The sequence below is a fragment of the Haemorhous mexicanus genome, chromosome 4 (assembly GCF_027477595.1).
Source record: "Haemorhous mexicanus isolate bHaeMex1 chromosome 4, bHaeMex1.pri, whole genome shotgun sequence".
NCBI classification, from domain to species: domain Eukaryota; kingdom Metazoa; phylum Chordata; class Aves; order Passeriformes; family Fringillidae; genus Haemorhous; species Haemorhous mexicanus.
The window spans coordinates 48,472,807-48,500,487 of NC_082344.1; the positions used below are offsets into that span (position 1 = coordinate 48,472,807).

Sequence of the window (27,681 nt, forward strand, 5' to 3'; positions counted from 1 at the left end):
TAAAACTATAGTTCTGTTGAGGTTAAAATAACTTAAAGATGATAAAAAAAAATTTATTGGAGAATAATGCTATAGTGATTAGACTTTTAAAAAAAGTCAGCTAATTACTTATGCTGTGGTCCATGTAAATACAGGATGACAAGAATGCAGGCACAGTAAAAAAATATTTATTTCTTCACAAGCCTTTAAAATTCACATATATTACATATATGAAATAACTGGGACATTCTAAATACAAAAACAATAATATATTACCCCTTGGCTCTGGTACCAAGACATTACTTGAGTGTCCATCCCTCCTGAAATCCCTAGTATAGTAACTGTACAGACAGAAAAGAGTGACTAACTGCTCTGAGCTTCATTAAACTCATACAGCATAGACTAAGTGAGAGGTAATTACATCCTGATGTAAAGTGAAAGATAGATGTTTCCATGGGGTAGTCTGTGAACCATGCCAAGGTTAGTACAATGAAAGGAAAGTGTTCCATGAAGCCCAAGTCCCCTTAGGCTATTATTTTATATACTGGAAAAATTTACAGATTTTAGTTCCTGGCTTGATTTTTCCAAGATACTTTGCACGTCTCCTTTGAAAATCAGACCTTCAGGATTATCCAGTACAACCACCCACCCACTACCACCTCAACCACCCCTGAACCATACAGATGCCCTTTGAACGCTTCCAGAGATTATGACTTCACACCATGCCTGGGCAACTTATTTGAATGTCTAACTACTTTTTCATTGAAAGAGAAATTAATATGTAATTTGAACCTCCCCTGGCACAGCTTAAGGACATTTCTTCTCATCCTTTCATTTGAGACATGGCAGAAGAAAACAACCCCCATCTCACTACACCCTCCTTTCAGGCAGTTGCAGAGAGTGATGAGGTCTCCCCAGCAGCCTCTTCTTCTCCAGGCTAATCATGCCCTGCTCCCTCAGCCATGCCTCATAAGACATGTTTTCTAGACCATTTGCCACTTCCATGTCTCCAGACATGCACCGCAATGTCCTTCTAGAAGTGAGGGGCCCAAAACTGAAGGTGGTACTTGAGGTGTGACCTCACCAGTGCCAAGTACAAAGGCATAATCATCTCCCAAGTCCTGCTGGCCACACTGTTCTTGATACAGGCCAAGATGGCATTGGCTTCCTTGGCCACATCTTTCTAAAAAGAAAATTGAACAGTGAGATAAAAAAGCTCAACTAGATATTAAAGGACAATAAGATCAAGCTACCAGTGGGAAAATATCTTTCAAAAATTATTACTACATCTATGACTCCTCCAGCTAATATTCCTGCTACACAGATATTAATTACTTTTAGTTTTGCTCATCGGATACATATTATATATCAGGGAAATTATTTTTAACTTTCAAGGTAATTTCAATTATTTGATACCTTTCAAGTTTCTTGGACACTGGAAGAAGAGATTGTATCCCTGAACATTTCTCTATGTTTCCTAGTTACATTATGTAATCTGATAAAAGGAGACTTGCATACCTTGCCTGTACTATGTTTTTACACAATTGCAAAGAAAATGTTTTTAATTACTTCTTTGATAAGCTATTCAAAATTTATCCAAAAGAAAAATTTACATCAGTTGCTGATAGGAATCTCACATCTTACTATGAGATGAACACTTTACACAAGACCCTATTTTTACACTCTGGGTACAAAAAGAACATGGGATAACTGCTCAGATTCTGAATGTGACTTTTATGTTCAAGGTCATTATATTCAGAAAACTTTGCCAGCCAGAAACTTGATCACAGCAAGGTTTTTAATATGCCAAATTGTCAGTGGCTGTAGCTTTACAGTTAAAAATAGAAAGGCAACAGCTAATACAAATTAACAGTGTTGCAATCATCAGACAGCAACGACAAACCATGACCTGGCTCTTCATGACCCCTTGAAATGTTGCAATTACTACTGTCTTCATAGAAAGCTCAACACTGACTTATGCTAAAACAGGAAATATTTAAAATATTGTCAAAATGTCAAAGCAGGCTAATTTCAGCAATTACTTCTATCATAGCAATTACTTTTATATTCCTCTTTTGAGCAAACACTCCAGATTTCTAGCTGCACTTCTGATTTTCTATTACTCTGCAGTTATTCAAATAAAATTCCTTTGTTTATATCTATCTATGTACATATATACATACACATGGAAGAAATATATTTGTATTTCAAAGCCATTGCCTTTCTGACTGCACGAACTTTAGGTTCATAAACTAAATGATTTTACTGTCAAACACCTGCCCCTAAGAATGTGACTCCTTCAGACTTAATACAAATTTCCCACTCTTACTCAAAGGTACATGGAAGGACATGAGTGTGAAGATGTAACTCAACTTTTAACATGTCAGTCTTCTAGCATAGAGATTCCAATGTGAATACTAACTACTCAAAGCAGAAGAATACCTACCATTCCATGAGTCTGCAGAAGTAAATTCATTCTTCAGCACATAATTTAAAAAATGTATTTGAATATGATCAATGAGAAAGTGTTTTATTATAAGAGCTGCAATGATCTGTTTGTTTCCTGCACTAGATTCCTGCACTGATTTAGTAATTCACCATAAACCTTTAACTTTCCAACAAACTTTGACATGCAGAAAAGAAAAATATTTCAAAATTTGTCTTTTTGTTTTGTTTCAAAAACTGCTTGATCAAATTACAAAAAATTTAAACTGGATAGTGTTTGGATAGTGTTAAAGTAGCTTGTAGCATGGATGGTCAAAAAAATCCCTAGATATGGAAACAGTACTGTCAAATTTCTACTGGAATGCAATCTTCTGCACAGAAAAAAAATCTGTGCTTTTTAAAGGCTATATTTTAAAACTGCTTAAAGAGTTATGCCTAAATATTGTTCCAGTACAAATGAATAAATATTATAGTAAGCAAAAACACATAGGGGTGTCCTATTTTAAAAGCACATTGTTCTAAAAAAAAAAAAAAAAAACACCAACAAAAAAAAGCCCCCTCTGAAAAAAGGCAACCTTCCAAAAGATTCTCACAAATTTTTCTGTGCATGAATATTAAAATCATACAGTTGTAAAAATATTAATTCAAAATGTTCACCCACTAGTGGAAACGCAGAAGAATAAATGTATTTGCACAATATGTCTCACCAGACAACAGTTTTAGATAATTCAATGCAATACAGATCATCAACAGATAGAACAATTTTAGACACAGGTTTTATGCTGGATTTCCTGGCTATTCTTTTATTGCTGATAAATTAATGAAGAAATGTGCTGTGAAAGAGGAATTGGAATTTTATAAGTAAATACATCAAGATATGGATTATGAAGGATAAAATCCAGGGAGGAAGACTGCACTAGTCCTAGCAGAAACACTGCTATTTTGAACAGTGTAGAAACACTGCTATTTTGAACTTTTTGAGATACAAAAAGTCACTACTCTGCTGCCAGCTAGTGCACATTCCTATCACAGTTTCCATTGAATGCAGATGTATGTGTACATCTGCAATAATTTGCTGATATTAAAGATTCCAGCCAGAGATTGACTCATTAAAGCATGTAGCTTTTAGACTCACCTACCCCCTATCAACACCAAAACAGCTACTCTAAGTTCTAGGTGAAATACAGTCCAAATTGCCAGTAAACTTTAAAAAAATACAAAGAACAAAAGAAAAGAAAAAGTATACATTGACATGACCAGCACATTTCCTTCCTAAGATAGATACTATTCAGAACAGATTTAGTAAACTGCTCATGCTTGTTATGTAGTGCTGACAAGAAATCAAAAGATGCTTGGGGCAGTCATTATGACACTTTTGATTTGGGCAAACAAAAAAATCTAAGACCCAGATATAATTTCATAACATATGTTCTTTTAACCAAAAACATCAGAATACATAGGGCACCAGTCCACTCACTGCAGAATATATATATAAAAAGTATAAATATCTGAACCAACATTCAAATATGTACATACATTTTTTCCTTCAAAATTATAAGATTTTTATATAACATGATAAAAAAGAAAAAACTAGAAGTTAGTACTTGAAGAAATGAGGTACATAAAGTTACTGTAATACTTACCACTGTGAAATTCATAACCTTCAAAATCCATATTGTCATTGCTAAATTAACAATCATGGTAACCAACAGCAGAAGGACAAAGAAGTATAAGCACCTCTTTCGCCATCCATAAATCCCTACTGGGTAAAACTGAGGATGTTCAGTCCTTGGAAGGCTGTTCTGTTGTGTTGCTAATATATACTGCTCTCGTGTCATCTGTAAAAGAAAGATGTAAGTATAAGTAAGGAAATGAGAGGTCTGTTTTTCCCATGTAATATTACATGAAAATTATCTCAGGATGTATAGAAAATAAATTTCTATGGGCACAGAAGAGAGACATTCATCTAGCATTAATCACATCAATGTTATATGTACTAGGCATTTAGCATGAATTTGATGGATTTTATGAATTTCAAGTAAACCTTTGGTTTCTATTTCAAATTCGATTTGCATTTCAAATTTATCAGCAAGAAACTATTAGAAATATAGAAGTAATCCAGATATGTATTTTGCACTTTAATTCTGAATAATTTTTTTTTTTTTATTGTCCTTTATGAGATCATTCAGCAAAATTTGGTTCTGGAGATAGAGAGTCATGTACCTTTTCTTTTGTACTGGTTTTGGCTGAGATAGCAGCAGTTTTCTTCATAAAGCTTGCACCCAGTACATTCTTGTACAAATAGAAGAAAAATCTCACCTTTCTAAAATTGACCTTTCATAAATGAAGTTTTCAGTCTTTCATAATACTTAGCAAATTAAATTAACAATTGATGCTATTATACATGCCTCCTTATTTTACAAAAAAAAAAAAAAAAAAAGAAAAAACAAACCCACATTTTGCCCTTTAAGAGATGGAAACAATTATAATCTCTTGAATTCCTGAACTAGTTTAAATTCTTCTCACACACAAGCAAGCAGTAACCATACCATTTGCAAACTGCTAAAGGACTTTCTATTAATACTTCCTTAAAACAAAAGTATTTATGCCATTTAGTAAAAAACTGTTTAAATATTTTTCCTCCACAACTGTCTTTTACAGATATTTATATTCATATTCAGCTGTCACATTGCCTTAGACCAGAAGGTATTAAATTTTTTCTGTGACTCAAAAATTAAATTAAAGCAGTCTTATTCTATTTATGTAAGAGTTCCTTCTGTAATATACCCATTAGAAATTTTGTTTTAATAAGCTTTGTGCTCAGGAGGAAGAAGACAATACAAAACAAAATGAAAACATCCAAAACAAACAAACACAAACTCAAAAAACTTATAAACAAGATAAAACCATCAATTTTGAGCTTAAAAGCTGCCTTTCTTTTGACTAAAATAAAAGTAAAAAATACACAAAAATTAGTCAGTGGATCCAATGAGAAATAAAAACCAGATTACATTCATTTAAAGGATCAAAGTAATGTAAATTTTATAAGATTTTTAAAATGTGGAGCTCAAAAATGTTCATGGAATTATCTGTGTTGCTGGATATTTGTCCAAATCAACACTCTTTAGGTTTTACCATTCTTCTAGTGAATGAGATATCATGGGAATAAATTAAGTCACAGTGAATAATTAGAGCCATAAGTCATAAAAGACACTATATATACTGTCACATATTTTGACAGTATATATATCACTGAAAGAAGTCAAGACAGAAATAAAGAATTGAATAAGCAGGTTTTAAGTAATTTAGCGAACAGACATTTTGTCATTTTTATTTTTTTCAATCATGATTTCTTCTCTTTTTCCTCAATTTTTTCAATTAAATGCAATGTTTAGCAGTTTATTTATCTAGTGAATTTTACAAACAAAATTTCCCTCAAAAACATTTCGCAATCCTCCCAAAGCAAAGTATGGCCAGGTTTTAAGACCTTGCATCATCTTATCATATGCTGGCAGTTTTCATCCTAATTGTGTGAAAATGCCTTATAAATCCAGAAACTGAGTACACAAATTGGCTAATCAACTTTCTCCGTATAATGAGTTTCTACACATTTATTTAGCCAGCCAGCCAGTATTTATTGAAACAAAAATGCAATGTATGATTAAATGTTGAGATTGAAAATAACTGGTTAATTTTACACCACTTCCATTTTCTTGATTTAACTTTATATGTTACCTATAAAAAATTATTTTCATTGAAAGTAGTTGAAAAGTCAACTTTCAGACTATGAAAATGTCAGAAGCAGCACTGGTCCTAAAACTCTGAATACAGTCCCGTGGAACAGACCCTTTGCTACACAATCATTAAATACAATGACATTTTATTCCATCACCACAGGCAGGCACCCATCAGTTCACTCTGTTTACTGTTCAACTCTGTGAGCCTTGGCGAAGCCAGCTGTGCCCCTGCAGCTCATGGAGAGCCATAGGGGAGGAGAAATCCACACCACAGCCTGGGGAAGATCTCATGCTGGAACAGCCTGAGGGGCCAGAGTTTCTGACCCCATGGAGAGCCCAGGCTGAAGCAGGAACCTCTCTGGACCTGTGAACCCTTGGAAGGGGGCCTGCACCTTCTGTTGAAACTGCCACCTGGAACATTGCACTACTCCTAAGCATTCTCTGTGCATTGTTCCCTCATTTCACAGAAAGAATGAAAACATAAAGGTACTTTAAAATATAAATTCACAGTATGACAGCATGTAGACCCAATATTCATTTGAGTTGATAAGGAATTGGACGAGCTGTAGATATTCAGATACAGAAGAATGATAGCTAGCCAGGAAAATTCATCATACCACCATTTAGAGGAAAAAAAAATCAAAAAAGCAATCTGATCATGTTTAGCCATAGCTCAAAACATCCTAGAGATGATTTACTTGAACCAGCTATCTCTTCCCACTCAATCTGAAAGTAACACAGCCTCTTGGCCAGCAGGTAATGCTGTGGAGAACTCTCTTTTTGTATGACACTACAGCAGGCCATTCACTTTGCTTACCCTCACACAGCATGTGGCATTAATCTTACAGCAGAAAATAATGTTACTGGCTTCTTTACAGGCTGTAGCTGAAGGTTTACCCTACATGCACCACACAAAGCAGGAATTGCTATAAGAACCATAGCACTTCTTGTGTGGCAAATACACAAATGTTACATCCCAACCTTGGCTTTAACATCAAGACCTGGAATGAAACCAAGAAGCTCATTAAAAAAGCAAATATGAAGATGGAAAACAAGTGGGTTGTATCTTTTGAAAAAGCCTGATGCATAAACAGATTAATTCTCTTAGAAAGCATTTAAAATGCCAAGCACTTATACATGAAACTCTTGCTGTCACTTCTAGTATGTGCTGAAGCAGATTAATTGTTCCTTCTCTTTTGTGTTTGGTAATATAGAATACTTCCAAAACTAACCGAAAAATATTGTATTACCTTGATTTGGTTGGGATTATATCAACTATGACTTGATTGAAAAGGTAGTAGAGCTGCATTCTTAGAGAATTAAATATTGGAGGGAGAGAGCAACTTCCTCTGAAATTTTTATATGTGCTACACCTGACACCTGCTAAGTCTTCTCCTTTTGGCATTAACCTTTCAAAGGCAGCCAAAACTGTATCAGTAACTGACCCTATTACAGTCACTGTGCCACAAATCACTTGCCAGCTAAAAGCCTCATCAACCTATTGCAGATTCCATGCAAAATAGCATAGATCCTTATTGCCCTGATGGGCAATTTTCTATTTGTTGGATTTTACTTATTTTTCTCTTTAGTATAATTGGGATGATTACTAAAACTGCCTCGGCAGCTCAGAAGCATTTGGAGAGTGTGGTTCTTCTCAGCCTTGTGCTGGGATATCTCATGGAGTCACAGAATGGAGCTCAAAGAGGTGATCTGGTCCAACCCCAAGGATGGAGACTAAACAAGCTGTGCCTCACAATAAAATAAAAAAAATATTTATCATAGACTACTTTTGTCATGTAAGTGTCAAATCAGAGGGATTTCCAGATTCTGATCTGAGGGTTTGATGTTTTTTTGTTCTGCTGAGGATTTTTCTTCTTGTAACTTTTAGAAATGAAGGTAGAATTGTACACAACACTCCAAAACTATCTTTTCTAATGAAGACATCTGGAAATCCCTTTGCAGCCTTGAAAACCTAAAGGAAAAAATGTACACAAATAACTTCACTATCAAGCTGTACATAAACTCAGTTGATTACATAATTTATGTGATTTGAAGTTTAATAATTCAGAAGAATCTGCTTTTTTTCTCGGCCACAAAGTACAGTTTTGTCATCAATGTCAATGAGGTTTAAGTCAGTATGTTTTTACTGACAATTTGCTGGCCTTTATGTTGACAATTAGAATTTAATTTTTTCCTAACTCAATACAGTTAGATTACTACAGAGACTCCATTATAGCCACAGGCAGGACAGCAGCTGAGGTACACAATTTTCTCCCTGTGATGCCAGAGCTTACTAAACACTTATTGAAATGATTGTCTATAAAAGGAAAATAAATGTTTGCATCTTAGATATTTTTCTCCAATAAAATATAACTTCACAAAAATTATTGTCAATTCTCAGATACTATTACCAATTTTACTTAGTATGAGCATTTATGGCCGCTCTGTTCAACATATTTAATTGTAATGTTCTCTGCACAATGAAGTTCACAGCATGTTAAAAGAATAAATAATCATGTAATGAATAGAATCATACTTTTTACCACTGTTCAGTGACTTGAAATATTTGTAAATAATAATAATGTGCTATACTGAATTTTCAAGGAACCTGGATTCAAATCTAGCTCAGGCTTGATTTTTCTCAAAAAAATAAGCTTTTATAAGCTACATTTTCAAAACCAAACCTCATTTCAGTACCTATTTAGTGCATTTTTAAAAGAAGCTTTGTTTTTAAGAACTTACTCATTGTTTCAGTTTATTTTGTTTTATAATCGTTGAACTTTTCATGTGGTGTTTGAGAATAACTTTTTGAGGTGCTCTCTGTAGCTACACTGACACTAAGGATAACCTTACTCAAACTAGGTGGGATCACAGAAGTCTACTAACAGCAACACAAGATTCCATATAGCTGAGCTGTCTTAGAGAAAAGCAGATGCCTAAGGAGACAGACTGCTGGAAGATACTGCAGCATTCTGCCCTACCACCTGTGATAGGTCTTTGCACTTTATCTCAAATATTCCTTCTGCTAGACAAAGAGATAAATTTTGTCTTACTGAATAAATTCCAAAGGACTAAAAAAATAGCAACAGAGTCAGGAAAACTACAGCAAACCATTGGATCCCAGTTTAAGAACCCACCACTTTTCTCTTAAACCTGGTGGGCCCTCATCCCTGTTGCTCTACATATCACAGTAAGGCAGAGAACATTCACAAGTGCTAGGAACAGCACTTTTCATCTGCTCAGCTCCTTCTCTTAGGGCCACTGAGAAGATAAGATGAATAATGTCTTTGCTAAGGATATTTCATGAGAAGAAAACTTGGCAATCACATCAATGGAAGATGGCAGGACCAATACTTCTGCAGCTTCACAGCTGGAGCTAATTTTCCTCTGTGAATTGCACATTTTCTTAAATCAGTTTCAGTAGATGGTGGCAAAAGCGAAATCTTCAAGAGTCAGGAAAGATGTTTTAAGAGTGGCAGATTCACTAAACCAGCTGAACTGGATGTAGAGGTGGAATGAACACTTTATGAGGAAATACCTTCATTAAATAGTTAATTTCTGCCATAGTTTGGAGTCTAAATTTCATGTGGTAGGGTAATCATGTAGTCCATAATGAAATAAGAGGAAATATAGGAAATATGAACAAAAACTGAATTCCTAGAAAGATGGAAAATAAGCTTTTAAATACTCTTCCTTTTTCTTTTATTTCATATATGTGTACCACAACTCCATCATATGGCTAGGAAACCAATACTTGGAGATCTGAATCAACATCCATGTCTCTTCTGGCCTAAAACACACAACTCTGTAAATTCCTATGAAAAATAACACAGACCAGATATCAGAGTACAGAAAAATCTGCATTGAGGAAGTGCTATGATATGAAGAACAGGAGTATTTCTTAAAAAGAGACTGATTATATTTTGGGTTTTACTTGTATTTGTTGAGCTTCTTCAGTAATGTACATAGGCACAGCTACACTGATTTTTTTTTCATCAGTTTTACCTTAATGTGAATTTAATGTCCTCATATTCAATATTAATAGATTCTCCATCTCTTCAGGATATTTTTTAATCAATAGTAATCACAATCATAGAGATAAGTAATCATAATTATATCAATATGCAAACTAAAGGTATCACAGTAACACAAGCATGAATCAAATCTTACTACTATCCAAAGCTCTAAAAAAATAAGATATATTTTGCCTTTCTGCCTGATAAGAGTACAGGCAGAAAAGAGTTGAATTCAACTTAATAGAAGAAGACAGAATCCACTGTGAGAATTAGATTTAAAAATACATATAGGTGTGTAAATATAGATAGAGGATCTAGATAGACAGACAGACAGACAGACATACAGTAATCTCTAATTTTATAGCACCTACCTACCAATATGGGTTCCTGCTCCAGTCTAAAAGAATAATGTTTTTAAAATTTAACAAGAGAGGTGTTTTACCAGGTGTTTAAAATATCAACAGTCTGGTCACCACCTTTTTACCCAGATGACACTCACAAAAACTTAATTTTTAAACTACTCTCAGGATAGAGATTTAAGTCATTAATCTATAAGCTTACCATGTATTTCAGATGATACCATAAAGCTATGGAGGACACCTAAGTAGTTCGTGCAGAAATGAGGAATGTAAGCTTACATGTGTTTAATTTCGTGTAATATACAGGACTAAGACTCTAATTTGCTTCCCTTTTTTTCCTCAGCATTTCCTTCCTTTAATTAGCTTATTTATCTTCCTTGTTACTAATGGATGCAACCCTGATCAGCAGTTTTATAATTTATAAATGTGGTTTCACTGTGATGGCTTGTTTCTGTGTCTGCCTCTTTATAAACCAGCTTCATGGCATCCTAATACTGTAACAAAAGACTACCCATCTATCTAGCACTCACATGACCAATGACATCTCACAAAAAAAAAAAAAATCCAATACCAAGAGATGCTGAACTTGAAGTGCAAGCTGTAAAACTTTTAGGAGAAAGGAACCTTCAGAATTATCTTCATCAATGATCTAAAAGCAGCATTAAAAGTATATCAGTGGAAAAATAATTGCTTTTCTTGTTACATGAAATCTGAAATTATTTCTTACTGCACTTTTAAAACTATATTCAATAACTAAACAATTTAGTTCTGTGCTTTAAAGAGCAAAAAATTCTGACTTTCTTTTCGGATGTTAGATGATCTTTTGGAAAGAAACTAACATTTTAGTTGCAAGCTCCCAAATCATTTAAGATCCCTAGATGAAAAAGATTTTAATAATATTTTCCAAACCTATTTGAAACATGATTAACAATGTTAAAGGTGTAGTATTAATTACAAAAAGCAGATCTAAATTCCTAAATCACCCTGGCAATATTTTTCATCAAAAATGGAATCACACACTTTATTACTAGAATAATTTCCACCTTTTCACTTTCTCCATTCTACTTCTGTTTCCATTTGCTTCTTCCTGAAAATGCACACAGAAGTACATTCATAGACCAACAGTCAACTTGTTTGGATTTAGCAAGATACTAAATCCAAATGGAGCTTCCTTCCTGAGAAGGAAGCTCAATCACACAAGAGTTGTTTCCTTATTTAAAAGGGGTTTCAAGTACTTACAAATAATGAAGACATTTAATATGTAATGATTCAATCATACGTTTCTTCCATATTCACTAGCTGAGTTGGCAGTACTGAGAATGTTTTTCACTTTTTTTTTTTTTCTTTTGAGCAATTAATAGGATGCTACCACATCATGGGTGAAATAATATGAGTGAACTCAACTTCCAGGTGAAAAATATCCAATCCTTTCAGGTACTGTGGGAAAACTAGAGACATACAGGTGGTCATCTAGATCTCATTTTTACTGCATTCAACTACCTTCAGCTCTTCACTGGAAGGAACTGGGCTAAATCCTTTGATAGTCTTATGCAGGCAGAGGTTGTTCCTGACTTTCCTCAAATGATTAATGAAAATGAAATGAGGCTCACCCTACAGAATATGTGCTCTCCCTGCTGTGAAAAGAAAAAAGAATCAATATAGCTTGATGAAGAGACTACTGATTGGAATTGAACAAAATGAAGCCTTCCTTTCATACTAAGAAGAGATTGAAGGAGGGAGGAGCCAGTGCCAATGCCATTTTATCTTCTAGGATACATGTAAGCACAGTTGGAAGAACGGAAGAAAAAAATAACTGCTCTTCACTGGAACTGTACTGAGCCAGCTTTATCAATAGACACCGTGCAGCTGCCTGTCCCTGAAGAAGCCATGGTCAGCAAAATGGAAAGCTGACAAATATCAAAAAATTGACTTGTTGGAATCTCTTACTCAAAAGTCATTACTCACTCTAATTCCTGGCAACAGGATATTCAAGGGTAATCAAGTACATAAAAGAGAGATAGAAAAATGATCTGGAAAAAAAGAAAAAGACTGGAAAACAATCTTTGAAGATGCTAGTGTGAAGACAGCTATAAAAATACAGAAAAATGAGCAGATGTCCTCCAGAAGTCCATTTTAACCTACAAGTGATTCAGACTGGAATTTATAACTAGTTAGGTATCTGTGGATAAGGGGGAAAGCGTAATAAATGAGCTGTGAGAAAGACTGGCATGATCCAATCAGTATGGTTGTAAAAAAATGTGTAAAGAAGATAAGAAAAACACCAAACCCCCTCCCAAAAAACTCAGTAAAGGGGACATAGCTGTGGCTCAAGAAATAACATTTTTTCCAGTAAACAAAGAACTGGGAAAGTAGCCAAACATTCACTCTTCAAACTGGCAAAAGCAAGCTAATTCTCTGGGTATTTTGGGAAGGCAGCAACTGCATCAGCAGAAAACACCTTTGCATATCCTAGAAACTATCTGTGACTGTCAAAAAGCAAGAAGCAACTCTTACTGAGAACAATCCAGGAAATTAATGAAGTTTCCAGGATCAGCAAAAATCCTCAGCAACACAAAAACAACAAAAGTCGTAAATATTTTTTTCAATAGTTTGCTTTTACCACCATACCACACTTTTCTTATAAACAAATAGGAGCCTCCAGAGTTTCCTTTAGATAAAATCTGTCAGATTAATATTCCATGTTTGTCATTCTTCGGCACTAATTTGGCTCCTGTAAGTTCACCAGTAATTAAGTCATTCCTATCCACTCTCACCAGAATCTCAACATGAATGATAAACTTTGTGACAGAGACAAGTTGCAGAAAGTATGGTGGAAGCAGAATGTCCCATTTGACCAACTACCCACTCACTTTTGGATCAATGAATCAAACCTTCTGACCAGAAATATTCAGACTACATCAGTTTACTGAAATTCATCCTTTATATTTCTTATAAGGAATCTTTTCTACAAAAACATCCATAGATTTCATATTTCTGATCAACCAACCTACTGAGAGATGACAATAAAGCCTGAAAATAGTTTCTAACACTTATAGAAAATTCCTCATGCATCGATGCATTTTTCTTTAGCAACAGTAATTTTTGGTGGACACATCCTACATCTTGGTATTTTTTTTCTTCTTTATGCAAATATCTGGTGATGCAGCTTCTGAAGACTTTCAGCTTTTAGGTATCAATGAACTTAGGACCTTTATTTAAGATTCTAGAGCCATTCCATGCTGAACTCTATCTCTTTGGAAAGCTAATTCCTCACTAGCTTCAGCCTATTAATGAGGTATAGCTATAAAGCTATAAAGACATTCCTTTAGAGAAAATGACCTCATAATTGCCTTAGACTACCCATTCCTACCATTCCTTATTAATCTTACCCTGATCTGCTAAAGCAACAGGGAACCCGGCACTCTTAGGGTTTCAAAGCTTTTTATTCCGTGCAACATAATTAGTGCATTGAAAACAATAAATGCCTACAATTATTTTCTTGAATCATTTTCCTTAGTCATCTGAAATAGAGGAAATACAAATCAAGCACAGGAAATACACATACTAGGAATTAGCTATCATACAGACTGAGTTTTTGATGACCAACAGTGGAGCAGGCCTATGAAAATAAGTAGCAACAACTAAATAATTAATTTAGGTGGCATTGTTTAGTAGAAGTTGGTCAACAAATCAGGATCCTTTCACAAAGTATTTATTAACAGAGAAAAAGAGGTTTAATGTAAAAACTTCACATATCTGTTTCAATTCTGTCTCAAAGAATATTCACTTTATAATGAAATGTAAAATGGAAAATAAAAACTTGCTTTCATAAAACATTTGCACTAATGTACCTAAACATTTTGCAAAACACATTTTTGGTGGATTAGCTATCATATCACATAATGATGTTTTTCTGAACTGATTAATGTATTATCTGATTGAATGCAGTAGTTATGAGCCTCTTTTTGCTCAATATTTTCATTAAAAACTTCAGAGAATTGCTATACAGCATCATTTATTCACAAAAGCACCACTGAAGATTAAGAAATGTTATTCACAGAATAAATTCCTGGTATTATGAATACTAAAATAATCATACAGCAATTTTTTATTTCAAAATGTGCAAGCTGATTCTCAGAAAGAAACTGAGAATAAAAAGTGTGTTGTCAAGAGGGAAAAACATCTTAAGAATCTTCAAGGGAACAAGGAAACATGAGGGTAGTGATGGACAGGAAAAAGAAAGGTAAGTACAGCCAAGAGTGCCTAGCTCAGACAGGAATAGGGACCATTTTCAGAATTCATAGTCAGAAGCATCATAGTGCAAAGGAGGGTAGTAACACTCTTTCTACACCTCAGGGAAGAACTTCAAACACTGCATTTCTAGTGCTTCACAGAGAATAATAAAAAAGAAGGAAAACTACTGGGCAGACAAAAAAATAGTCATCTCTGTCTTTTTTAAATGAGTATTAAGACTCAACCACTAATGCTCACACATTCTAGCTAGTGGTTTTAAGTTACTGCCCTAGTCTCTTTTTAATTTCCCTGGAAGGACTTCACCTTGTATGCTTCTCATTAGAAACTGCTACTGGAGTAGCAAGGCATTGCACAGCTACCTATTGGGCTGTCTGATGAAGCATGATCCTCATCAAACCTTCCTAATGCATGCACAGCTTGCTTTGAGCTTTGTCAAAATAGTGTAAGACTTCCCCTCTGAAGCCTCAACCCCTGAAACCAGACACAAGCTCAGGAGCAAACTGTGCCCACTTCCACCAAGCACACATTCATCAGCATCAGTACCTTCCTTTTGTTTTTCACTAGGTCATCTTGGGAAAACACAAAAAAGCATTTACAATAAGCACTACAAAAGTACATAGTACAAAGAGAAATGTCAGATCAAAAGTACTGTTTTTCCTGAGCCTACAATGCCATTCATTGTAAGAAAGGCAATACTGTACTGTAAAAGTGAAAAATTATGTGTGTAACTAGGATGGAATCTTCAGGATTCTATGACTGGGTAAGAGATTTGGTTTATTTATTCAAAAATGCTAGAAACAAGTGGGTAATCAAACCCTTTTTGGATTTATAAGTCCTAAAATGCAATTAATAGGTCTACATGATCTAAAGTTTTTTTTTTTTCCTTCAAGTATAGAATTACTTCTTTGTTTTAGAATAATAGTCATGGCATTTGTAGTCATTAAACATTTCAACCCAAAATTTTAGTGATGTTATGATCTTCTAAATTAAGTAAAATCTATGCATGCTATGTTATACTAGTCCCATTTTGATATATCTAGATTGAAATCAAGCATTTATAATGGATAAATCAATCCAGCAGATAAAAAAATATCAGAGTAACCACTATCATTCCTAATAAGTTTCCCTTCGAGAGCTTAGATTGATCTTCTTGTTTATGTGCAAAACATCTCATTTTATCATACAGGCTTTTACATTTCAGGCAGACCAAAAAAAGGAAAGTGCTGTATTCCCCTGAGCCCCCTATACAGAAAGATATTTCACCCAGTGAATACAAAAATCTTTCAGCTGGCTCTTTATTCTTTGCCAGTTTTTGCTGGGGTAGAGTTAAATTTCTCAACAGTGGGTTGTATGGGCGAATGTTTCAGATTCGTGCCCAAACCAGCACTGATAATAGATGAATGTTTTTTTCATTGTTCAGCACCACTTGCACAGAGCCAAGGCCTTTTCTGCTTTTCATACCATGAGTAGCAGTTTTCTTGAGCAAGACCAACTCCTCTGAATTAATATGGACAAAAATTTACAAGCTGAAAAAGTTTAAAAATTTCGTGCTTAAGAAAGATATTTATTGCATCCTTTAAATCTGAATAGCTTGGACTATGAAGCACCTATTGCCAAAAGAAAATGAAATACACTTCTACTTTACCTTATTAGAAACTACTACTGAAATACAATTTCTGAAGCACTGACAAAATTGGTTAGGAAGTAACTTCTATCTCTACTTTGTGTTTTATGCATTCAGCCCATAGAGAGTGAGTCATCCTTGCCTTAAAAGTCAAGTTTCTGGGACATCATCTCATGAGATCCACAGAAAATATTTTCAAGGCAATCTGGCACATATACAGCTAAAACTGGGGCTTCTGTCCTAGAAAGGGAATGAATTTAACATTGCTGCTCAAATTTCTAGGTCAGGTGTATCAGCATACTGATTATTAGACTCCTTGGAAACTTAGTTCTGTGTAAAGATAAAGACAAAATTTTTATCAGAGAATTTCTCGTTTTTGAGTATGAATTTTTTCATACTCTTTTCATAATAAGGCAGAATCTTGCAGATGTAAATATTATTATTGACAAAAACATATTTAGACTGCTTTCTATTTGTTGGTAAAGATTTCCGGCTGCAACATGATTCATTATGCTATTCTTTTGAATAATTTATCCCATTACTTTTACAAGACTGGTAATAGAACCTTGCAATAGAAAAGAGCTGATAGGTATTAAAGGCATCTACAGCTTATGATGATTTGGAATAAACAGAAGAATCAAGTCCCCCACCATACCATTATCGCATTTAAACAAATATCTTTATGTCCTGTCCTTTTTCTAGAAGTTATTTCAAAACCAGGGGGAAAAAAGTGCAGATGCCATTGGGTATGGAGGATATATCCAAAAATATGCGCACAAACTCAGCTAATACTGAAAACACCAGGCCACTGTGAAGTCCTAGACAAATGGCATATTCACTTAGTCATTCAAGTTGAAGTTCAGCAACATGAAGAGCAACAATTAAGAGAATGAAATTACATGATCAGACATCACTGTGGATACAAGCCTTGTATGGCATTTAGCGGTCCCTGCCGATCCAAAGAGAGAAAGAAAAAAATTAATGTTTCTGAGTAGAAAAGAGAGAAACCACAATTGGCTTCTGCCAAATTGCCTAATTCGCCCTATAGCATCACACATTGGAAAACCCTCAACAAAGCATTTTCTACACTCCACATTTAAAAATACACTTCAGCTGTATTTCAGCTATTGTGCATCAAAGGAGTTACACATGTATAGAAGTTAGAACATTGAACAAAAAGAAAGAGAAAAGAGGCAAAAACCCCCCACCTAATAACAGCATACAAAGGGACTTAATTTTCAACACATAAACACTATAAATAAGAAAACACTATAACTAAGAAGATAAGCAAGCTCTTTCTATGCAAGAGCAGCAGATTCCAAAGAAATGCCTGAATTTGAAATCAATATAGAAGAGTGTTCTGATATCATTCCCTTCAGTCAATAGTGCACTTATAACACACTGACAATTTTCTCTTGACCTGTTTGTGTGCTTTTGGTGTTCCTGCTTTTTTTCCTGTGTGTCAGTACATTTCAGTAAAATATAGTTTTATACACCTGCCTGTATAAACCTTTAGAAAGCACAAATATGGTATACACCCAGAAGCCTCTAATAGCAGTATTGTACTACAAAATATAGCTTTTGTGAGTTTATGATTCAGGAGGACAATAACATGAATAGAAGTATTCACAAGGAAGCTGTTAAAACTGTTATCACAGTTTTAATAAGTATAAAAGTCAGTTTTCATATGTGATAAGCTGGTTTAAACAAAAAGTACATTCAAATCGAACCTTCTGAAGTTAATTAGCTTAAAAATATATGTATTTTTCTCTTAAAAAATTCCAAATTGACATAGGTATCTCAAAAGCATGACTGCAGCAGTGTAATTGTGGACAAATCACCACCTTACGCTTTTCAAAAACTGCTCCTTGTAGGCATTTTTTCTGAGCTTAGAGCTAATGAGTTATTGCCATTTGAAAAGTAGACAAATAATCAATATTTTATACAGTAATTTTACAACACCTTTAAATATCACCACAGTGTTGCAAGAAGTAATTAGCTTTGTATTTTAATACATATGCTCTCAAAATAAATTTTTTAAAGTTTCTAAATGCATCACATGAAAGTCTAGCCTACACTGATATAAGCTGCAATTCTCCACACTGTTCAAGACTGTTGCAACAACTACCAGGTAAAACTAAAATTTTCCTGCTGATCCAGCAATAATTAGAAATAATTTGGCTGGACAAGCCCAGGATCAGCCTCAATACATATTTCTAGCAGGAGAACAGAAAGATCCTTAAGGTCCTAAACACATCACACTCACTCCAATTCCTCCTCATATAATTGCTCTGATCACTTGTAATTTGGACAAGAATTTCCACTTATTTTCAGAAAAACAAGACACAGTGAAAACTAGGAGGCAAGGAGAAGAATAGGAGAGAACAATGTGTCCAAAATTAATTAATCAGTTGTCACATTTGATTTAGGATATATCTAACCCTAATAAGGTCTGCCAGCCATGAATATAGTCTAAAATGGTCTGGAAATGAAAATCTAATCTCCATATGCAGCCTTCTTTTAGAGACATCAGCATCACTGTTTTGCATGAAAACTTCCAAATGTAATGACCAGGCCTATCCAAAGTGCGTGTGTGCAAAAGCTTTAATAAATCCCATTTACTCAAAACAAATGAACAGCAAAAAGGTGTTTCAGGAATGAGTTAATTAAATAAAATTATTTTTTGGTTTTGTCATATAGGAATGTATTCACCAGAGAACACATTTACCTCCCCATATAGAGCCAAAACCTGATAAAATCTCTACTTAGACAAAACTGATCCCATTATTACTTGATCTGTTTCCAAAATGCACATTATCTCAGAATTATCCTGAATATAAGAAAGTCATTTTTTAAAAAAGCACAATAGCACTCTGACAATTTTCACTTGAAATTATCTACTCTTCAATATTAAAATATACACCACCAATTCATTGCAGAAAAAATGGATAGAAGCTTGAATACTAATGGACAAGTTTTTAAAAGCAATTCATTAAACCAACTTTTGTTGATGCAGTATTCTAGTCTACAAAGATTTTGATATTGCATTTCTGAAAAGGAAACAAGAGTACTTTATACTGTCTGAAATAAGTAAAAGGAGGAGGAGGGGAGGGAAAAAAAAGGGAATTTGATACTAATTCTATATGTGCTGTTGCACTATAGCCTCTGCTCCTTATTTCAAAGGAGAAATCTGTTGACAACATTTGTTCTTCGAGAAAACCCTTCAACAGCAGCACAATTATCCCTATGAAGCTCAGGGAAATAGACTGCCACTTATTTTGAAAGTAATTTTGGAATATCTGGAGCAGCTTTCTTTCATTAAAAATACTTCTTTAAAGAAGCAAAGTTGGCAATTTAGCATCTGCAGTTCAACTCTGTAAGATTCCAAAGCAGGAAGTTTGCTTACTTTTAAATTAAACATCATTGTGAATTAATTTTCTTAAATAAATGTGCAAATAGGCACCTAGTACCTGAAGCACTAAAGAATGGAGAGCTGCTTTTAGCCATAAAGATTGCTGGTGCCATGGGGTTTTTTGGCTTTTTGCTTTGACTTTGTTTGTTTGTTATTGGGGTTTTTGTTGTTGTAGTATTTTGGTTTTTTAAATATTAACTTGGAAAACCTAATAAAGCTGATTAAGAAACAGGTGCTTATTTTCAACTGAAACATTATCCAGAATGAGATTGTTTTTCATGTCTAATTTCGGAACTTCAGAATTTCAAGCAGTACTTTCATGAAGAGCACTATTCATTTTCCTGTTAAACAGTGCTCAATTAATTAAAAATGTTTCTTCTTCCCATCTAAGCCTCTGCAAGAAAACTTTAAAGAGAGACTTGAAAAGCAGTGAATTTCTTACTAGCCATATTACTATTTCTTTACTTGAATTATTGTGTTGCTTTGTATCTGACAGCCTAATTACCTGCCATTAGTTATGACAAACTCTTTTAATTTATGCTCCATTTTCATTCTGCTAATATTTCAGACAGATGTACAAAATTTTATGATGCTATACACCAGGTGCTGCGTAAAGGAAAATGAAGAATTTTTTTTCTTCCCCCTTGTCCTTTGCTCAACTTGTAGTTCCAAAGAGAAATATGAAATGGTATTTAGAAGCATTTTACCCCACAATGTTCTGTAATTACTTTCTCCATAATATCAGCACAGTTTAAAAAATAACCATTTCATGCCTCTGGCTTTCTACAAGCGATCTATACAGTCCCACAAAACTGTACAGGTCAATGGGAGTGTCCAGTTAGTTATCACATAAATCAACATATTAAATGCTTGAAGAGCGATTTATTACTACTCCTTGCAAAGTCACACACTTGCCATTGGCAGAACCACAGATCTTGTGCAGGGCATCCCTTTAAACATCAGGCTTACATGACAAGTTTTAAAATTTCTGAAAAAACTGCAACTATTCAAAGAGCTTCTGAAAGCTGTCAAAGATTAAAATCCTCCTTATTTAACAACTAATAATTTTTACATTATCCATTTTAGCATTTCCACTGTCTAATTACAAACCACTAATCTTAAAAAGCTTTGAAACTTTAATACCATGAAGATTTATAATTAATTAATCACCACAATGAAAAATCATGTTATTTGTATTTTTTTTTGCCTTGATTAAACAACTACTTTAAGCAAACAAAGTTTAAAATTTAACATCTGAAATTCAATTTTCGCTTAAGATCACTGAAGTGGCTTGACACTTTCTATTAACAAATCAGTCATTTCCATCTACTTTGCAAATAACCAATACTCATTGAAATTCACTAGATGAATTAGAAGCACATCACAAAAATAAAAAAAGGAATTAAACACGCTAACATACAAATTATTTACTTATAAAAAAGGTAGGAAGGTATATGAAGACTGACACATTTAGCCAAGAGGAAAGTACATAAAACAGCTCTATTTACAACTTGAAAATGTCAAATACGACAAAAAAAATTTCCCTGAGAAGTAGTTCAATATGAAGCTAATGAGAACTGGAGCACCACTCAAAATAACATATTTCATCAACCTAAGTTGTCCATCTGACAAATGTGAGTTTAACGATGCCAAAAAGATTAATAAGACAGGAGCACAACTGGCTGCAGGAGAATTCTTGGCTTATCATAAAACAGTGGATAGAAAATCCACGTCTAGCATATTCATATTTTTGAAGAATCACACATATTTTATCACAACACAACTGATATAGAATTTTTTTCAAATTAATGATGCTTAATTGATGGTCTGGAAGATAATTAAGCATATGTAGTCTTAACATAGAGGAAAACTTTGGTGGGGAAAAAAAAAAGGAGACTATCAGAGATTCAAAGGATACACTCATGAAAGCGTTCACAATTCAATTTATACTATTTTCCAGCTCATATATTTTATATACATAAGACTGGTTCTTGTATCTATCTCTTGTTAGCCCTTTTCCTTTAACTTTTCCATCTTTTAGAAGGTTATGTTCTCAGTTTTATCTGATTTTTCTCAATTTGTATCTTTGTGAAAACATCTAAGGATGCAATTGGCATTTTGAATAGAACAAAACCAAAAAACTCCACCAGCAATCAGTAATTGGTCAGACTCTTAGCAATCAAATAGAAAAAAATAAATAAGGGAAATAGTCTGTTGCCTATCACCTCCTCTCCAAAAAGAGATGTTTAAAAGTATCTATGCAGATTATTAGATCAATAGGTAAGTTAGGTGCTAGTAAATCACTTGCCCTGTGTAGCATTCACCCAAGATACCAAATGGAACTGCAGAACTGCTGGCAAAGCTCTGCAATGTCTCTGCAAAAAACTGAGGCAGCAGGACAGCCTCAGGTCTTCAGTGCAGCATCCATCTGCAAAGAGGACTAACTTCTCTCCAAAGTGAATCAAGGAACTACAGGCCACTGATCCTGACTTCCATTTCTGGCAATCCCTTAAGACTCTGTAATACAATGTGATGTCAGTGGGATGCTGACAGACATGGTCTGTTGGAAAGAGCCAGCACAACTTCTGCAGGGTGGACTCAGCCAAATCAAACGAGTGTGATGATCTTCAGAGCTGATAAATGCAAGGCAACGTGTCTGTAGAAATCAATCTAAGCCATGCCTACAGAACCATGAACTCAGATCTAGCAACAAAATAAAGGAAAGGAATCTAAGGGTCATTAGTAATGTTTCTCTGAAATTATCAGCTCAATGAATAATAACAGCCTTAAAAAGCCAGTAAAATGATGGGAATGATTTAGGAAGGACATTGAAAACGTAGAGTTGACACTTCAGAAAACCTTCATTAATGTTTCTCTCCAGCTTGTTGTTTGCCTTGGATTTGCTGCATGAATTTAAAACAACAGCTGTTCTAAAGCAATAACGAGATATATCCACGCAAGGTTATTTAGGCTGATTCCAGAAATGGAATTATAAACTCAAAAATCCAGATTCATAACAGCAGTAAAAAAAAAAAAGTCAGCTCTAAAACACTTAGCTAGTCTGAAGAATACCTCTACTGCTTCCTTTAAAGTAACTTTCTTCTTTTTATTAATATTACTCAGTTTTACATTAAAGAAAAAAAAAGAAGGGGGAAATTGTCCAATTTTTGGTAATGGATATTTTAACTAATACAAAATTGCAAGTATTAAAGTGTCAGAAATCTGGAGGGGAAAATAACTGTGACTTGATTTAATATGCCCAAAGAAATAGTTTCCATTAGTAAAAAGATGAAGTCAAATATCCTAAGTGCTCTCTAATTTTCTGAAACATCTAAGTCATTTAAGGAAAGAACTACTGTGATAAGTGAGATGAGTGCTGCTATTCTGAGGAGAAAGAGATAAAAACCTGTGCATATGGAATAAGACTATAGAATATAGTGGATTAGTTAGTAACAGATGAAAGAAGTTAAAAAGCAACTCTCACTAACAGTCAATATAATAATGACTAATATTCTTTACTTTGGGTTACAGCCATCTTATTATTTTATTTTCCACAGATTTCTAGAGGTAAATATTAATGTACAAAATCGATGATGAGGAGACAAATTTGCAAAGGAAAAAGGTATAAGATAGATAGATAGGTACAAACTTTTATATCCCAAAAATACTGAAATATTTTTTGGGAAGATGTTTTCAATTAATACCCAAAGTTAAGCCCCTCTATCTTCAACTAAAACTTGCTCACATCATTCAACATAACCTCAACCTGACACTTTACTTTTATCATATTCCAGCACACCACTTCTATAACAGTCCCATATTCTTTAAAGAACACAAAAGTATCTAAACAACAAGACTCCTGCAAAGATTTGCAAAAAGTCTTAAAATGCATTTGTTTTCTGTACTTTTATTTCAATGCATATCTAGAGAATCAGTGCTCAAATCACCAGAACAAGCTAAATTCTAAAGTTTACCATTAATATATTATGTCCCTTTGTTTTGTGTTTGCTTAATAGTCTTAATATACATCAGAGTATGAGTTCCTTCTCATTCTATAGGTAACAATTTATTTCCATTTCTCCATCAGACAATAGTTATTGTTGCATGAAATATGGAGATCCAAGTCAACTAAGAGCTACCAAGAAATTCTCCCTTATCCATGCATTCAAAGAATTCTTTGAAAATTCTAGGGGACTGTATCCATAGAGCTCCTATTACAAATACTAAGTTTTCCCTGATCTATTTTTTTCATTATGCCACTAATCCTATGCTTTTTTGTAATTTCTTCTAAAGCATTTAACATTCTAAAGGAAGTGATTTAAAATCTATTACTGTAACAGTCATAAATTCCTGTAAGCAGATTCCCAGAACTTTGCTGATTCCTACCTTAGTTCTTGAGGGTTAGAACTCTACATCCATTTAAAAGTTCTGCATAACATCCTTCCCTTTCTCATCCCCAATGCAAAGACAACTTCAAAGAAGAGGCTATATATGATGCTTTCTACCTTCTCTATCCATTGCTTTGTTGCTTACGAATTCTTAAGTAAAGAGTAAGTTTTTTGCTACAGTTGATTTTGTTGATTTTTTCTCCTGTCAACAGATTTTCTAGGATGATGTGATTAAAGGCAGATTGACAAAGAAGATGGATGCAAAAATATTGCTGCATCTTTCTTGCACAGTCTTATCTTTCAGAGGCTTTGCCTTCTTGACTGTACATTGCTCCTACAGGGTCTGAAAAATGTTCTACTCCTGATACCATCAGAAAAACTAAAGGGACTTATCATCAGCCTTCATAATTTTTCTTTCTAAAATATGTATCGTCACCACCAGTTCCCCTACACTAAACTTTTCTACATCCTCTGTACTTTGGCACTGCAATACTCTCTACTCTTCCTCCCACTAAACTTCTATCAGTTCAGTCATTATCCTTGGAAAAAGGCAGCATTCCTCTTCCCTCTTTGATTTTGTCAATTCAACTGAAACAGTTTTGTCTCTTTCTTTTCTCTCTGTCACCAGCCTGATTGGGACTTTCACTCTCCTGGCTGTTCCTTGTCATTTCAAAGTTTAATTTTGTCACTTCCTATCAAGAAGAAAGAGAACTTGTATATGGTTTCATGTCTAAAACATTATCCTCAGCCTCTTGTTGTTTCATATGTATTATTTCCTACTGCATTTGTTAATCCCTATAAGTAACCATGTAAATTAATCTGAACATAATTTAATTCCAATTACTTAAGAAATAAACCTCTTTCCTTTGGCTTTTGATGATGATTCTCATCACTTCAGGAGCTCCTACAGCTTCAGAAGTAACATCATTGTTTATTGGGTGTGAACTTCTCAGTCCTGCACTTTCCTACCCACCACACACTAAGGCCTTGCCACTCCATCCAGTACTGTGAACATTTTCAGACAACCACCTGCATCTGTCTGTCTGCATCTGCCCACTTCATTCCCAGACTCATCCTATAGAACTGTTTCTCACCTTCTCTTGAGACCAGACAATTCATGGCCCTCTGATTCTCCACATAATTTCGTGACAGGTTACCATTTAAGGACCCTTGTGAAGCCTGACACATAACAACATGTAAGCAGTTTCATCCCATTCTATATGTTGCAATATTTGTCTGAAACATTTAGCAAAGTCAAAAGATACAAATTAAATGCTATAAAAGAATCATGGTTTAGATTCCCAATAACAGTAATATTTAAACCCAATACAATATGTACAATATATTTTTATATTCAACATTTACTAAAATAACACCATAAAATATGATAAATTAAAGATTTTAAAAGAGTGTGTCTTTTAAAGAAGTTAGTAAAGTCTCCCCAGAATCATCATAATTTTGGAACATCCCAGATTTCAGAAGTAACTTTTTGGACTCTACTTTCCAGAAATGTGTTTGTACTATTTTTTCATCATTACCACTAAGACCTCCAGAGCATTCTTCTTGCATCCTCTCATATTCCAGAAAATACAATGCAGACCTCAAGTTTAAGGTAGAATCCTACCCTAATAAAAATCCATTTCTGAAATAATGCATATCAATGAAGATACTTGTAGTTAAATAGCAATATATCTCCCAGTTCCAACACAACTTTTCACAATAGCCTGAAATGAAATGTCCTGCATAGCAATCACTAAAATTTTATAGGATTTAATTGATGCATAGGCTGACCTTGGGCTTCTCTCTTGAATCAGCAGACAAGATAACTTATATCAGCTTTTTTTCTTTTAATTTTTACTTTCCCCTCCTTCTTGGACAGAATGCAGAGAGGTATCAAATAAATTCTCTTTTACATTGTATTTAATATATTTCAGGCGTGTTTGCTTTGTAGGCAAAGAGGAAGTTCAAAGTAAAGATTTTTTTTTTTTCTTAACGAATACATTCAGTCCTTCAAATCACAAAATTCTTAAATTTTAAAAATTATGTTTGAAGTAGGTTCTTCAGTGTAAAATTTTACCTCAATGCACATTATACCTGGAGTTATTAGCCCTTCAAAATTCAAAATGAAGTGGGAAAAAATCCCCACAATCTTATGTAACATTTTGTTATGTGAAGGTAACTGAAATAATAATAATAATAATAATAATAATCAAGTAATACAGGAAAAAGAAGCCAACAAGTCAATAATTTATAGAAAATTCCAGGAATCTCTGTGCTTTTAGCTTCTCTGTATTTTATAACCTGTTTAGCCAATTGAAAAGAAAATGTACTAAATAATACATAAACTTCTGAATTTGTCAAAACAGCACAACCACTTTATGGAGATTCTAAGTCATAAATCAGTCTTGGCTGACTAATGGAGAACAAAGGATTTAGCTTTGTCAATAACAACTTCCAGAGGTGTGACCAATAAGTTATAAAAGCATAAGTGGTTGCAACAAATACAAGTAGTTAACATAAGCAGTATGAAAATATTTTGACCTAAATAATTTGGTGACTTTTATTTCAGTCGTCTAAATAGCAATACTTTATATACATTCTAACTTTATTCCAATTAGACGGTGAATGTTGCAAAGCTACTAAAAAAACCAAAAAAAAATAACACCAGTTTAAGAATTCCAAAGTTATGAAAATGTTTTAAGGCTCCTCAAATACCTGATGAAGAGTTGAACATGAAACTGGGAAACGGGTGCTGCCAAATTTCAGGAATATGTTGTTTATAAAGCAGTGGCAAGTAATTTATCCACAACCATTAAATAAAGCTCTATTCTGACAGTGAATTTGGGAGAAATTCAAAAGAAATTAATCCGCACTCTGGGACACATTAATGAACCACATACACAGTTTGGATCTTATAGCTGTACTCCTTAGTATTACTTTTATCCTTGAACTGCAAAAGAAACATCAATGAAAGAGGATGATTTCCTGAATTCTGAGGTCTGGGTTATATTGAAGTATCAAGATAGTTCAGGCTAGTTAAAGGAATTACCAAAAAAACTGCAACCAATGGAACATACAAACAAAAAAACCCCGGCAAACCTAACAGAGACCACATCCCCCAAAAAATCCCACCCAAACAAAGCAAAAGATACACAAACTTCCTAGGTTTTTAAATTTAAAAATATGTTCACTTGTATATCTGGAGCTGGTAATTAGCAGAAGATTTTACCATACTGTAATGTACATTAATAAAAATTTGACATAAAAACTACGCATCAGAGAAACGGGATTTTTTCAATCTTCTCACCAACCAATTACAACAGCCAGAATTTATTAATTTTTACATTTCTCCACCATAAGCCTTTCAAAAGAAAAGCTGACCTTAAGTAAACAACATCCCTTTAGATGCAGCTGTGACTTTTATTTTGCATATATGAAAAAAAACCTTAAAGCCAAGCTACATATGC

At 34.0% G+C, this 27,681-nt stretch overlaps 1 protein-coding gene across 14 annotated transcripts in view; it reads right to left on the minus strand.

The window, feature by feature from the left end:
* Window positions 1–27,681, minus strand: part of SGCZ (sarcoglycan zeta) — a 455,810-nt gene that overhangs the window by 232,814 nt on the left and 195,315 nt on the right. For 9 of the 14 annotated variants that reach the window (XR_009486248.1, XR_009486247.1, XM_059844750.1 and 6 more), the window contains exon 3: window positions 4,068–4,262. Coding sequence is in view for 8 of the 14 variants with exons in the window: in XM_059844750.1 (XP_059700733.1) it covers window positions 4,068–4,262 (195 nt within the window). In the remaining 6 variants the exon portion in view is untranslated. The remainder of the gene's footprint in view (window positions 1–4,067; window positions 4,263–27,681) is intronic. The other 5 variants (XM_059844755.1, XM_059844754.1, XM_059844760.1 and 2 more) reach the window with 1 other exon arrangement.